This window comes from Chiloscyllium punctatum, chromosome 17 (assembly GCF_047496795.1).
Source record: "Chiloscyllium punctatum isolate Juve2018m chromosome 17, sChiPun1.3, whole genome shotgun sequence".
NCBI classification, from domain to species: Eukaryota; Metazoa; Chordata; class Chondrichthyes; order Orectolobiformes; family Hemiscylliidae; genus Chiloscyllium; species Chiloscyllium punctatum.
This window is the reverse complement of record NC_092755.1, coordinates 53,374,014-53,389,117: the sequence shown is the minus strand read 5'-3', so window position 1 is coordinate 53,389,117 and position 15,104 is coordinate 53,374,014. Positions and strand designations below refer to the sequence as shown.

Below are 15,104 nucleotides of genomic sequence, written 5' to 3'. Positions count from 1 at the left end.
AAAACGTATTTAAATGGAGATCTTCCCCCTTATTCCCTGTGGGCATTGCTTACTTTCCAAAAAACCCATCATAACCTCTCCCAACCAGTGCCCCACCCTTGACCCAGGCACCCCACGATAGGATAAAGAAAATTCAAGTATACTACTGAACTAGAACTAACGGTGAGTACCCTATCCCCCACCCACACCAACACCTGGATATATTTGGTACTGTTAATACCATATATGAACATATATGACTATAAAATTACAGTCTCAGCAAATAATAATTAAATATATTAATACAAAATAACAGGGGAAAACAACCCTGCTCCCAAGGACAAAGATAAAATAAGATAAGGTAGCCACCTTCCCCCCATCTACATTAACTAGACTCCCTGGCCTATATATATTTAAAAAAAAGGTGTGGTGGGGGGGGGGGGAAGGAAATCACTAAGTAAAGGATAATAAATAAACCCTCCTTCCCACCCCCCAGAGATAATATTAAACAGTAAGATAATGAAAGGAAAAAAAAGGGTGGGTAAACCAGGGTGGGGGTAGGGCAAAACAACATCAATTAACTCTTATAATTTGTCTAAGAGAGTCCAAAAGTTCCTTGGCCTTCTCTGGTGATCCGAAGTTATACACGGACCCTTCATGGCTAAAGCGTAGTATAGCTGGGTAGCGCAAGGAGTATTGAATGTTTAAATCCCTTAAACGCTTCTTTGCTTCATCAAACGCCTTCCTCTTTCAGACCAAAGCTGGATTATGAAATAACATAATCTTGGATCCTTTATAAGCCATGGCTTGGGGATCTTTCCCAAGATTTCTGGAGGCTCCCAAGAGCATCTGCCTTACCTTACAGCTCTGCTGCCGGAACAGGACCGGGCAAGGGTGCTGGTTCGAGCTGGGCCTGCGCATTGCAACCCGGTAGGCCCATTCCACCCTTACCTGGCCTGATCCAGCCTCCAGATTCAATAACTGCAGAAGCCACTGTTCAAGGAACCTTGTAAACTGGCCGCCTTCCCGTTCGGGAAGGCCCAGCAAACGAATATTTTTTCGACTACCTCAATTTTCAAGGTCATCAGTGTGATTCTCTAAGATCAGGACTTGCTGCTCAAGAGTCCGGACCCGATCCACGGCCAATTCTACAATGGCCTCGGAGGTCGTGGCCTTTAGCTCCCTCCGACTCGGCATTCGATTTCTTCGATGTCTTGGCCGTGCTTTTGTAGCGCGGCCGAGAATGAATTCCACTGACTTTGGGACTCTTCTATGAGAGCATCGAGTTTGGAGATTATTTCCGCGAGGCTCGCCACCGTAGGTAAGTCCCCCGGGGCGGCTGCAGACACCTCTGTAGTGGGGAAGGGGCTCCTGCCTGCTGAGAACTGCGGGCTCCTTTCCCCCAGTCATTTTTTCAGGAGACTGAACTGTTTAAATTTAGTACTAAACCACTAATTACATTAAGTAAAAACTATTTTTTAATTGATTTGGTGAGTGTGGTGGAGGAGGGTGGCCCACTTTGCCTAGATCTTGGGAGGAGCACTGTCGACTCTGACTTGATGAGTCGCCGCCATCTTGGATCCCCCAGAATATTTCTTAAACGTTGCCAATTACTAAATCAATCTGCATAGAATTGCCAACTGCCAATCAAATATTTCCTTGATTTAAGATTTCTAATTAATGTGGAGTTAATGATTGTTGTAGACCATTAGTAAATCATTTATTTCCTGAGAATTCTAATGGAGGGGTTTTCCTGCTAATCTAAATTATTATACAAAAATAGCTTGCTTGTAAATCTCTCCTTCTTTCCTCATTCAGTTTGTATCACTCTTTATTCCTGTTCAGTTCCACTTGGCCGAGCTCTAAGATTAACTCCCAAGATGGTGGCAGAGTAGCTCAGCTGAGCCTGGGACTCATCCACCTCCGGCTGGTGGTGGACATAGTGGCAGCAATGCCAGGACAAGCTGGACATGGCTCCTTCCCAGCCCCCTTCCCAGCAGGTCTCAGGCTGACTCCGCCAGCCCAGACTTGCAGCTAGGCCCTGGAGGAGCGGAAGCATCAGTGAAAGGAAGCGTGCAGGACCCTGATGACTGGTGGCAGAGCATAGAGGAGCATCAAATGGGGAGGAGGTATTGAAAATGCACACCCCCAGGCCCATGGCTCAGCTTGGAAAGGGTGGACAAAGGAGCGACAGTAGTGGAGGCCTTACAGAGACTCAGAGCCCGTTTTAGAGAGACTGATGTCAAGCAGCAACTGGAGGAACAGCAGAGGATGAACAAGAAGAGAGAAAGATGAACTCTATTGTAGTAAAGTATTGCATTATATTCAGTGTGTCAAGATGGCGCCGGAGCATGGTGACACTTGGTGAATAACGTGCAAAAAACACTTTTCACTGTAATTTTAAACATGTGGCAATAAATATAATTCTAACCTATGATGATTCTACTTTTTTTTATGTTAAGAAAAGTTAGTTATTTCAGCCTCTCATTCTTTTATAGGTAGGAGAATCATTTTAAAAAACTGACCTGTGATTACCAATAAAACAGAAACAAATGCTTTTGCTTCATTTAAATATCATCATATGGAACCAGGCTAATCTCTGCTGTGTTTGTCAGTATCAAATAACACTGCAGTTTACATTTTATCCTCTAATATATCACATTCTCAGTCACAGTCTGCAGCCCAGGAGAGATTAATTTTCACACAGATGAAGCTTGACAATAATAATACTGTTTGAAAATAGTTTTGGGTGATTTTTTTCATTCCTGCCTGAGTCAGATGCTTTCATAATGGAGAAAACATGAGTAAATATCACTTTCTTGTGCTGAGCAATTCCCAAGAGTGTGAAATTTAATGCTTGTTAACTTGTTTAGATTGGAAAATTTCTTCTATTTTGTGGGAAATTGTAAATATGAACATGTGATTATAAATAGCAGATAATTTTGCTGCAAATCATAAAAGGTGGAAAATATTCTCATTCCAATCATTTACTCCATTTGATCAGACTGATCTGAAATTTTGCGAAGCTCTCATTTTATTGAGGAAAATTTAAATAAAAATATCATTTTTTATAATATCAAATTACAGTTCATATTGTATCTCTTTTCCACTGAAATTTAAGTGATGCTTGAAGACTAAAAACAAATCAAGCAACAACACTTTCCACTTCAGCGCAGCTATATCTTTAGAATGGAAAGGGCAGTCAAGAATATCTTTGAAGCATTAGTCTAGTGATGCACTTATCTTGGGAGTGATAGTGGCATTATCCTGTATGTTACTTTATTTGGTATTAACTCCTGGTATTTACCTTCTGTAACTGCACAAAAATACTAATTTCTTATCATATTTTCAGAGCATTGCCCTTGGATTTGGGGATTTTTACTAGATGCATCTTCCATTAGCTCTAGCTCTCAATAGGAAATTTTATGAAGACATACTATGTAATTATAGTTTTAATTTGTGTGGCTTCAAGAACAGTAAGAATATCATTGAAAATTTTATTAGGTTATAATGTGAAACTGAGATTGTCTCAAATGCTTCTTTCTTTTGAATGCAGGATTTCATGAAAAAGATGGAAAGGCCTATTGTCGCAAAGATTACTTTGATATGTTTGCCCCTAAGTGTGGTGGCTGTGCACGGGCTATTCTGGAAAACTATATCTCAGCCCTCAATTCACTGTGGCACCCAGAGTGCTTTGTCTGTCGGGTAAGAAAAGTCAAAAGATCCTGGCTGAAACCTGGTTACTGGTAAAATTGTATGAATATACCATGTAGGAGCAGAAATAGGCAATTTGATGTCTCTGATCTGTTCTGCCATTCAAAAGTATCATGGTTGATCTGTTTGTATGTTGAATTCTGCATTCCTATCAACCCCAATAACCATTTATTCACCTGCCTGCTAAGAATCTATCCACTTTTGTCTTACAACTACTCAATGGCTTCCCCCACTTCTTGCTTTCTTTACCTCCTGAAGCAAGAGAGAGTTCCAAAGTTACACAAACCTTTGAGAGAGAAAAGAAATTCTCTGTCTGAGAAGGGTAGACCCTGGGAAACTCAGCAGTAGACAGGCAGGAAGCTAGGAGGACACAGCAAGTCAGGCCACATCCGGAGGTGGAGAAGTCGATGTTTCAGGTGTAACCCTTCTTCAGGACTGGGAATGAGTATAGGGAGATCTGCAGATAAAGCGGGTGGCAGGGGCAGGGTGGTGAAGTGGGGTTGGCAGTATTTATGGAGAGGAAAACAGAGTTTACGCTTCAAGTTCAGTGATCCTTCAGACAAAGGGTTCATCATTATCTTAACTCTGTTTGCTCTCCACAGATGTTATCAGACCTACTGAATGTCTCCAGCACTTTCTGTTAATTTTATGTTCAAATTATAACATTAAAAAAAAATCGTGTTGTTTTTGCCCACTGTTTGTAACAGGTGCACTAGAAAATCAAATTCCATCTGCACCTGAGTTCCACAGTCATTCTCCATTAAAGTAATACACTGTTTTTTATTCTTTTCGCTAAAGTAAACAACTTCATGTTTTCACAATTGTATATTCACTTAAAAAATACTTATGTCCATATGTAAATTCCATATGTCATCTTCACAGCATGCTTTTCAAGTTATATTTGTTCATCCACAAATTTAGTTAACATGCCTTTGCTCCCCTCATCTAATTCATTGATGTAATTTGTAAAAATTAGAGTCACAAACATAGACCCCTCCAATCACCAGACCTGTCAATCAGAAAAAGACTCATTTAAACATATTCTGTTTTCTACCAGACAGCCAGCCTTCTGTCCATGCTAATTTTATGTCTTAGATGTTGTACATTAGTAACAGTTTTACTTTTGAATGTAATAATGCATTATATTAAATAAGAACAGAAGTAGCTGCAGAATTATTCAGAACACTAAGGCACCGAGTTGCATTGGAACTGATGAATAATTTGAACACATCCATGTTTAAATTGGAACACAATCCGGATAATGTCATTGTGGGCGGTAGCTGAGTATGGCTGGTTAATGCTGGGAAGGTATTTCTTACTGCTATTTGATGCACTGCTCAGAATGTTGGAATCACTATTAATTCTAAACTGAAGGTATAGCTAGGTGTTGCACAATGCTTCAATCTGACTGCTTCCAGTGTGTAAGTTATTGAAAAAAACGAGGACTAAGATAATTAAGTCATTGATCAGGAAAACAGGATAAGGAGCTGAATACCTATTTATTATTCAAAATAACAATTGTAACAGTAGTAGAGTTCATCTGTTCAATATCAGTGGGAAACTGCAGCACAAAAACAGTCAGTGCTTGTTAGAAAATCCTATTAATATATAATGGGATTTGGCAAGTGAGCAAAAGGATCACTAAAACAAAATTCATTTTTTATATAGCTTCCAAAGATCTTTCTCTAATGAGAGGTCTTTTTTTTTTATTTGGTTTGGTTGACACAAAATCAGAAATTGCTGGAAAAGCTCAGTAGGTCTGGCTGCTCATGACCTCAACCAAACTTCACATCACCAAATAAAAAACCAAAGAACTTCAGTCTGAAGAAGGGTCACTGGACTCGAAACATTAACTCTGCTTTCTCTGCACAGATACTGCCAGACCAGCTGAGCTTTTCTGGCCATTTCTGATTTTGTTTCTGATTACCAGCAAAGAACTGCAGCTCTTTGGGGTTTTTTGATTTGAAGTTTATTTGAGGTCCATGATGATTTCGATCAGTGTTATATTGTCAGTGGTGGTCTGAATACGTGCCAGAATTCGTCCTCGATCATTTCCAGTAAGGTATTAAAGGTCTGTCTGGGAGAACAAGAAAAGTACTTGGGAAAACAAAGTGCTCTTTCATCCCCCTGCCTGGGATCATGTTTAAAAAGGAATAAGAAATTGTTGTCTCAACCCTGCCAGTGATTAACAACATAATAAAAATGTTCAGTGTTAAGTCTTCTGGCTTGATTCTGGATTGTGTGTTTCTCTCTTTCACTCTTGATTGTTCAGACTGGTACTATATTCATTGTATCTGATGTGGGAGTCCTATGCACGTAACCTTATACACCTTTGAACAAGTCATAAATCAGAAATGTACAGCACAGAAGCAGATCTATTGGTCCAACTCGTCCACGCCAACCAAATATCCCACCTAATCTAGTCTCATCTGCCAGCACTTTGCCCATATCACTCCAAGCCCTTCCCATTCAGATACCCATCCAGATGCCTTTTAAGTGTTGCAATTATATCAGCCTTCACCACTTTCTCTGGAGGCTCATTCCATACACGCACCGCCCTCTGCGTGAAAAGGTTACCCCTTGGGTCTCTTTTATATCTTTCCCCTCTCACCCTAAACCTATGCCCTCTAGTTCTGGACTCCCCTAGCCCAGGGAAAAGACTGTCTATTTATCCTATCCATGCCCCTCATGATTTTGTACCCCTTATAAGGTCACCTCTCAGCCTCCGACACTCCAGGGAAAACAGCCTCAACCTGTCCAGCCTCTCCTTATAGCTCAAATCCTCCAGCCCTGGCAATATCCTTGTAATTCTTTTCTGAACCCTTTCAAGTTTCACAACATAGGAAGGAGACCAGAATTGCACGCAATATTCCAAAAGTGGCCTAACCAATGTCCTGTGTAGCCACAACATGACCTCCCAACTCCTATATTCAATACTCTGACCAATAAAGGAAAGCATACCAAATGTCATCTTCACTATCCTATCAAACTGCGGCTCTACTTTCAAGGTGCTATGAACCTGAACTGCAAGGTCGATTTGTTCAGCAAACCCCCCCCCCCATAGGACCTTACCATTAGGTGTATACACCCTGTTAAGATTTGCTTTCCCAATGTACAGCACCTCGCCTTTATCTGAATTAAACTCCATCTGCCACTCCTCAGCCCACTGGCCCATCTGATCAAGATCCTGTTGTAATCCGAGGTAAACTTCTTCGCTGTCCACTACACCTCCAATTTTGGTGTAATCTGCAAACTTACTAACTATACCTCCTATGTTCACATATAAATCATTTATATAAATGACTAATAATGGACCCAGCGCCGAACCTTGTGGCACTCCACTGGTCACAGGCCTCCAGTCTGAAAAACAGCCCTCCTCCACCACCCTCTGTCTTCTACCTTTGAGCCAGTTCTGCAACCAAATGGCTAGTTCTCCCTGTATTCCATGAGATCTAACCTCGCTAACCAGTCTCCCATGAGGAACCTTGTCAAATGCCTTACTGAAGCCCATATAGATCACGTCCACCACTCTGCCCTCATCAATCCTCTTTGTTCGTTCAAAAAACTCAGACAAGTTCGTGCAACATGATTTCCCACACATTAAGCTATGTTGACTATCCCTAATCTGTCCTTGCCCTTCCAAATGCGTGTAAATCCTATCTCTCAGGATTCCCTCCAACAACTTGTCCCGCATCGATGTCAGGCCCACCAGTCTGTAGTTCTTTGGCTTATCCTTATCGTCTTTCTTAAATTGTGGCACTGCATTAGCCAACCTCCAGTCTTCAGTAAGCAAGGTAGCCCTTGAAGGCCAAGTAAAGTTAAGTTAACTTGTATATTTGCTGCCCTTCTCCAGCCTTAATCTTGAGGATTTTGCATGGTATAATTTCTAGGTTTTCTCACTGTTTAGATTGAAAGAGGTACTAATCCTGCCTTCACAAATTTTGTATTACCATGATGTGATATTAAAGAAACAGATTGTGGAATTGGTTCTGATATATTGGTATTGCTATGGGGATAGGGTGTGGCTAAGTACTTGGCTATATTGTGTGTAATTAGAAAATGTTTAATGAGAAACTGGTAACATTCCACTTTTTTTTAAGGTGTACTGTTCTGTTTCACCTGTAGGAATGTTTCACCCCATTTATAAATGGCAGCTTTTTCGAACACGAGGGGCAGCCATACTGTGAGATGCATTACCATGAACGTCGCAATTCGCTTTGCTCGGGATGCCAGAAGCCTATCACAGGACGATGTATCACTGCCATGGGGAAGAAGTTTCACCCAGAGCATTTTGTCTGTGCTTTCTGCCTGAAACAACTCAATAAGGGCACCTTCAAGGAACAAAATGATAAACCCTACTGTCACAACTGCTTTGTCAAGCTCTTTTGTTAGATCCATCCCAACAGCCACTTGTTCAGTTCAATCATTCCTGCCATTCCAGAAATTCTCACCCACATACATGCCAACGGAAGCATCAACTCCAGATTATAGGGGTTGTACAGATCTTGGACTGAACTAAACGCTTACTTTCTAGATGAATCACCTTTCCTTTAGAGACTAAGAAAAATCAAATTTTCTGAATGAGGTGGTAAGAGTGCCATAATGTCCCCTTCTTTCTCTCGCCCCCCCCCCCCACCCCTAAAACTCCAAGAAAGTAGTCTTCGTTGTAGGTTGGTTGAAGAATCCAATGAATGGAATCCAGAATCGGCAATAGAAACTAAATCTTGATGAAGATTGATCTCTATTCAGCTCAGCTCTTACTAGATTATTTTTCAAGAACTGCACAGACCATTCTATCCTCGCAACATCACTGACAGCAATGCAGAGTAAATGTAATGCAGGTGGTTTTGTGTAGTAAAGATAAACTAAACACTGAGTACTTTTAACTATAACTGAACAAACCCTGAAGAACTTGGTAAAACACCAGAGCAACCCTAAAATGATCCCAGTTAAACTGGAAGCAAGTCTCCAAGAAGCTTTGTGAAATGTGGATGATGGTACTGGAAAGCAGAGGTATCTTTTGAGAAAGTTCACTTTGTTGTACACCAGTTTCTCCATGATGTCAGTAATGCCTTTGATTGTAACAGAAGCAATAATATTTCTCAGCAATGGCTACAATCTCACTGTTTTATGTAGGTGCACAGGAGAGCCTCCTGTATTTGATAGAAACTTTACAGTACTGTACCTTTTTATCTTCTGGGTTCAGTTATCAAATAGGTCTTGGAATTCTGAACTTTCATGTTAGAGCTTTGTGATTTTAAAACCATGGCAACCACTTTTGTAAGCTGCACATCAGATGTGTAGGCGATGCTAGCACATTATAGAGTTGGTATTTTTTGTGCTTTCTTACAATACTAATTACTGATTCTTAATTGGAAAACCCAAAGGACTGTTAGACTGGACATTACTTCATCTTTTATAGCACAAAACTGGTTTTAGTCTTTGAGGCATGTCCTAAGCAATGTCCACGAACAGAACATTTTACATTTGTGAGCCTGCTGTATTTTTATCAAGTTCCTCCATTGCCTAATTTGCCAATAATTTATCTTTTTATGAGAAGTCTTAATTCCTGCTGTGGAGCTTTTGGGTCTTCCCTGAAAATGTGTTATAATATTTTATCTTTCATCTTATGAATAATTCACTTTTTAAAAGAATGATGATAACAACAGAGGTTATAATCATTGTAGTGCCATTTTGATCAGGTGCAATCAGTCCAACTGAAGCCTAATTAAACCAGTGTTTACATTGCATTGAATTCAATCTGCCATTAAACCAAAGGGAATCATGTAAGAATGAAAGAAACTAATGTAAGGAAATAGTCCTGATTCCTGCCCCCTGATCAATGATAATTAATTATCTGTGTTTAACCACATCTTGTACAACCTTTAATCATGGCTTGCACATATAATCTTTTGTTTTTTTTTTGCCAATAAAAGTTGCTTTTCACTTTATTTGTCGGATTTGTTTTTTGCCTGTTAATACAGGAATTCTGATATTGGTGCGCAATGATCTATCCTTAAATTGTCTGCCTGGAAGATGCAGATGAATTGTATACATTTGGAATTAGAAATATAAAAGCATTGCTTCTGATACTGTGCATGCTGGAGATCTGAAATAACAAACAGGAGGTGCTGGAGAAATTCACCTGGTCTGGCAGCATCAATGGAGAGAGATAGAGTTAATGATATTAATCCATGTGTCTCCTGTTTGGAATTAAAGCGAGTTGGGAATGTGGGCTTTATGCTATTGAAGCATTGCCTCTAGTTCAGGGTAGATGAGAATATTACTTTAATTTGGAAGAAACAATTACTCAAAGTTGAACTTAACCTTTCAAAGTGTGCAGAGAATGTGGAAGAAATGACAGAAGAGTCTCAAGAATTCTGAAATTCACAAGAATATGCTGCAGAAGCAAAACATGAGTTTTGATTTCACAAAGAAATGCATTTTCAACAAAGCTAATAGAGATTTCAGGAAAAGACTTCCTTACCTAAAGAGTGGTCAGAAGGTGCAACTTAACATATGAAGTTGTTGAGGCTAACAACATTAATGCATTTATATAGTATCTTTTATGATCCCAGGATGTCTCAAAGTGCCTTGCAGCCAATGAAGTGCTGAAGAAGTTAGTCATGGTTGCAACTTGGAGTGCAGAAGCCAGTTTGTGCTCAACACACTCCCATATCAAGAGCTTGAGAATGAGGTAATTTGTGGCATGATGGGAGGTACATTTTGGCCAGGACATCAGGCTTAACCCTCCTGGTTCTGTTCAAAGTAATGATTTGTTTTTTTTTATGTCCACTTGAGAGCTCAGCTTAACATCTCATTTGAAAAGCAGCATCTCTTAACAGTGCAGCATGCCCTTGGTACTGCACCAAGGATTAGGCTTAAGTTTTATGCTAAATTACTGAAGTGAACTTGAACATAGAACCTTGAGATTCAGAGATATAAGAGCTCACTAATGAGCTATGCTGATATGTAAATAACTTTAAGGGGATGCTGATTAAGTATATGATGCAGAAAAGAATAAAAAATATGCGGTTATGGCTAAATGAAGTAGGCAGAGTGGAGGTTTTGTGGAGGTAAGCATCAGCATAGAATGGTTAATTTTTGTACAGGAAATTCTATATAATAATGTGAGCAGAAAGAATGAGTTTAATGATATATCTTCATTTTAACTGGAACAGACAGATGAGGAATTTTCTTCTGGAGAGGTAGTGAATCTGTGGAATTCTTTACTGCAGAGAGTTGGTTTGGGTTGTTAAGTATATTCAAGGTGGAGATAGATAGAAATTTAATCAGGGAATTAGGGTTATGGGGAAAGGCAGGAAAGTGGAATTGAGGATTATCAGATCCGCCATGATCGTATTGAATGGCACAGCAGATTGATGGCCTTAATGACCTACTTCTGCTCCTACGTCTTATGGTTCAGAGCAGCACTGAATATAATAACACCAAATAGCAACAATCCGCAACAAGCAGCGATGTGGCTAGATGAATGATATGAGTTATTTATCATGCAGTAAGCTTTTTTTTTGTATTTTCTGCAAGAACTTTAGGTGGCAGAAGAGCTTCCACATATACAGGAACAGTGTTTAGTACTTGGATAGATTTCGACACCTTGGAGTGTCGACAGTTATTGAGGAAAGAAACACTGGTTTGTTGAGCTAGTTGGAGGTAATACGGGAGTTCATTTGAGATCAGCAACTACTCAAATTTCTTCAGGAGGGCTCATGTAGCAGGATGTCAAAAAACGTTTTACACTGATGGAAACAAAGTAAATGAGAGGAAATGGGTTGAAGTAAGGAGGCTAAAGTCCTGGTCAGAGAAACTGAATCATTAGCTAAAAATAAATTTGGGTGATGAATAGAGTGTGCCATTAATATGGAGAATAAAGAAGAGAGATGTGAAGGATGCTAGTTGCTAGGAGAAGCCCACAACTCTCATTCAAAGAAAATTGAGAGGAAATACCCAAATATTAAAAGTGTGCTAATGAAAGTGGCTTATCCTGCATACATTTCAAAATGTGAGCCTTGCTTATAATTTTAGCAAAACTTAATTTTCTTGTGTTGATCATTTTTAAAACATGGCTGAAAGGCTCCATTTGCACAATTGTTAATCTTAAATGTTTTGGAGTCTGAAACCCTACATTAAATTAATATTTTAATATTTATGAGAAATAAACTTCAAATGTATTTTCAATCTAGAAGTGGGGGTGAAGTTCAAATACACCCCGTCACAAAGACTAATATAAACATTACAAAAATACTGTTATGAAAATGCATATGAAATACTTGGTAAAAACAAGGACTGCAGATGCTGGTAACCAGAGTCTAGATTAGAGTGGTGCTGGAAAAACACAGCAGGTCAAGCAGCAACCGAGGAGCAGAAAAATGGGCGTTTTGGGCAAAAGCCCTTCATCCATTCCTGATGAAGGGCTTTTGCGTGAAACGTCGATTTTCCTGCTCCTCAGATGCTGCCTGACCTCCTGTGCTTTTCCAGCACCACACTAATCTAGACTATGAAATACTTGGCAGATCAAGCACGTTCTGAGAGAGTAAGTGTTAACATTTCAGGTTGATGACCTTTCAACAAGAAACTTTTAAAAAAACTATCAACTTTAGTGTGGAGCCAGAAAGGGCAGTAGTTAAAACTACAGCTGACCACTGTTTTCCCCATTCTTGATGACCCCCATGTCCAAACTCAATTTAGATTATTGCCCAGTGTCCCAGCTTGCTGCCTCCTTGTAAGTAATGAGCTGTTTCTTAGGATGCAAACAGCACGGGCACATTGTTGATATTTTATTGGAGACAAGTGGATGTATTTTTCATGGCACATCCAGCGGTCTTATTCAGTATGTGTCATTTTTAGGCCAGTCAATCCTAATCTCTTCTGGCTCGCACCTCACATTCTTATCTGCAGAAAGTCCATCTTGTCCAAAACTATGCATCTTTTATCCTGTTCTGCTCCAATTCCTGTTCACCCAAGACCACTGTCCCACAAAAAACCCAATCTTGTAGTGTATAGATTCTAAAATTCTCATCATGTTTAAACTAATTCTTGGCTTTGCCCAACATCCTCCCATCTCTAATTTTCCTGCCACATAGTCCCTCTGAACTCTGCCTCTCTCATTTCTACACAAGGACAGGTGATAAACAAAGACCTGCATTTAAGAAGCATATTTAATGACATTCCATGCACTTTCCAACCAACTACTTTTTGCAGTGTAGTCACAACTGTAAATGAGGAAATGCAGGAGGAAGGATAGTCCAGAAAGCTCTCATCAATAGTCTGTTACAGTATAGAGGGAAATATTGGCCAGGATATCAAGAATAGCACTTCTGCTCCTCTTTGAACAATAAGTACCACATGATTGGTACTTACTTGGGACTTAGTTATATCTACTTGAAAAGCAGATGGGATCTGAGTTGAAGGTCACGTCTGTAATAAAGCACTAGTATAACTTTGGAACTTGCAGCTTAAAATCTGGTGCTCAAGAGATTTAAAGCCTTTTGACTCAAGGTAAAAATGCCAGGTATTGAACCAAAATTGTCTTTTTGTTAGAACAAACATAAAGGAAATACCAAGACATTTTAAACATGTGGGGTATTGAAAGCATGTCAACATTGGAAGGTGGAGGTGGCAAGACAAACTGGGATCTAGATGCCCGGAAAACCCAGTTCCACATTTATTGGATCGACCAAAAGTTTAAGGAAAAGAATATCAGCTCCACACTAAGGGCTACTTCAGCTTCCAGTTCAGATTCTGATAAAGACTTTAACCTCCATGATCTGACAAAATATCAGCAACGTTAAATGTTGATGTTTCCAGTCTACAAGACACTGCCTTAATTGCTGTCAGATACAGCTGATCTTCTTACTTGTCAATCCAAAACATCACATTACACATCATCTGAAATTCCCTTTACAATTATTGTTTCTGACCTCTTTATAAAGTCAATAACATGAATAACAAAGAATGGAAAATGCTTCAGCATAAATTTGTGGTGTTCCTGGAGTTTGTACAGATTGCTTGGAGCAGTATAGTAAACCAAAGGCTATTATAGTCAGAGTTTGCTGAGATTTGATTTTGGATGTAGTTTCATTGTATTTGCATCAGGAGTATTTTATACTGGGGTGGGCAAACATTTTTGGCTGTGGACCATATTTGATTAATCGAAAAGGCAGGTCGTAACTACTCAAAACACAAGTAATTCATATTCAAACATAACTTTGTTTTAAAGCTAATAGTGTGTTAAAATAATGCTGTTAACATTTGAAAATTTGTATCTGTGTTTGCTGTTTTTGCCATTCAATTTATTGTTCTTATTAAAACACATTTTGTTAAATTTTTAAAAATATGAGTTCGCTACACCACAAATATTTTGTTGTTTTCCTTTTAGTTTTCAGCATTTTTTGAAATCTGTAATTAGATTTCAATTATCTGTAATTCTCCACTTGGCTCCAGCATTGACTAATATATTCAAACACTTGCCATCAGAATAAGTTGTAAGTTATTAAGTTATTTGTTTGTTACTCAATCTAATTCTGAGTAAGAAATATTAAAATAAAGATGTATTTTAGAGTAAGCAAAAAGATAAAGTCATCATAGTCGCAGAGGACTATGTCCCTCTGAGACAGGCAAGAAGTGGTAAGATAAAGGAACCTTGGATGACGAGAGCAGTGGAGCTTCTTGTCAAAAGGAAAAAGGTAGCTTACATAAGGTGGAGGAAGCTAGGGTTAAGCTCAGCACTAGAGGATTACAGGCAGGCGAGGAAAGAGCTCAAAAATGGTCTGAGGAGAGCCAGGAGGGGGCACGAGAAAGGCTTGGCAGAACGGATTCGGGAGAGCACAAAGGCATTTTACACTTATGAGAGGAATAAGAGAATGGTCAAATAAAGAGTAGGGCCGATCAGAGATAGCAGAGAATTTGTGTGTGGAGTCCAAGGAGGTAGGGGAAGCCCTAAATGAGTTTTTTGCTTCTGTCTTTACGAAAGAAACGAACTTTGTAGTGAATGAAACCTTTGAAGAGCAGGTGTGCATGCTGGAATGGATAGAGATAAAGGAAGCTGATGGGCTGAAAATTTGTCAAACATTAAGATTGACAAGTCGCCAGGCCCGGACCAGATTTGTCCTCGGCTGCTTTGGGAAACGAGAAATACAATTGCTTCGCCACTTGCGAGGATCTTTGCATCCTCGGTCTCGACTGGAGTCGTGCCTGAGGACTGGAGAGAGGCAAATGTAATTCCTCTCTTCAAGCAAGGAAATTAGGAAATCCCTGGAAATTTCAGACCAGTAAGTCTCACGTCTGTCATCTGCAAGGTGTTAGAAAGGATTCTGAGGGATAGGGTTTATGACCTGGAAGAGTGTGGCTTGATTAAATGCAGTCAACACGGCTTTGTGAGGGGCAGGTCATGC

General features: G+C 39.6%; 1 protein-coding gene across 4 annotated transcripts in view; it reads left to right on the top strand.

Moving 5' to 3' along the window:
* The window catches only part of LOC140487842 (paxillin-like), a 158,838-nt gene extending 149,194 nt beyond the window's left edge, over positions 1-9,644 (top strand). For all 4 annotated transcript variants that reach the window (XM_072587145.1, XM_072587149.1, XM_072587147.1 and 1 more), the window contains 2 exons: positions 3,536-3,684; positions 7,819-9,644. In XM_072587145.1, coding sequence (XP_072443246.1) covers positions 3,536-3,684; positions 7,819-8,085 — 416 coding nt within the window. In that variant the 3' untranslated portion in view covers positions 8,086-9,644. The remainder of the gene's footprint in view (positions 1-3,535; positions 3,685-7,818) is intronic.
* Positions 9,645-15,104: the final 5,460 nt, after the last annotated feature.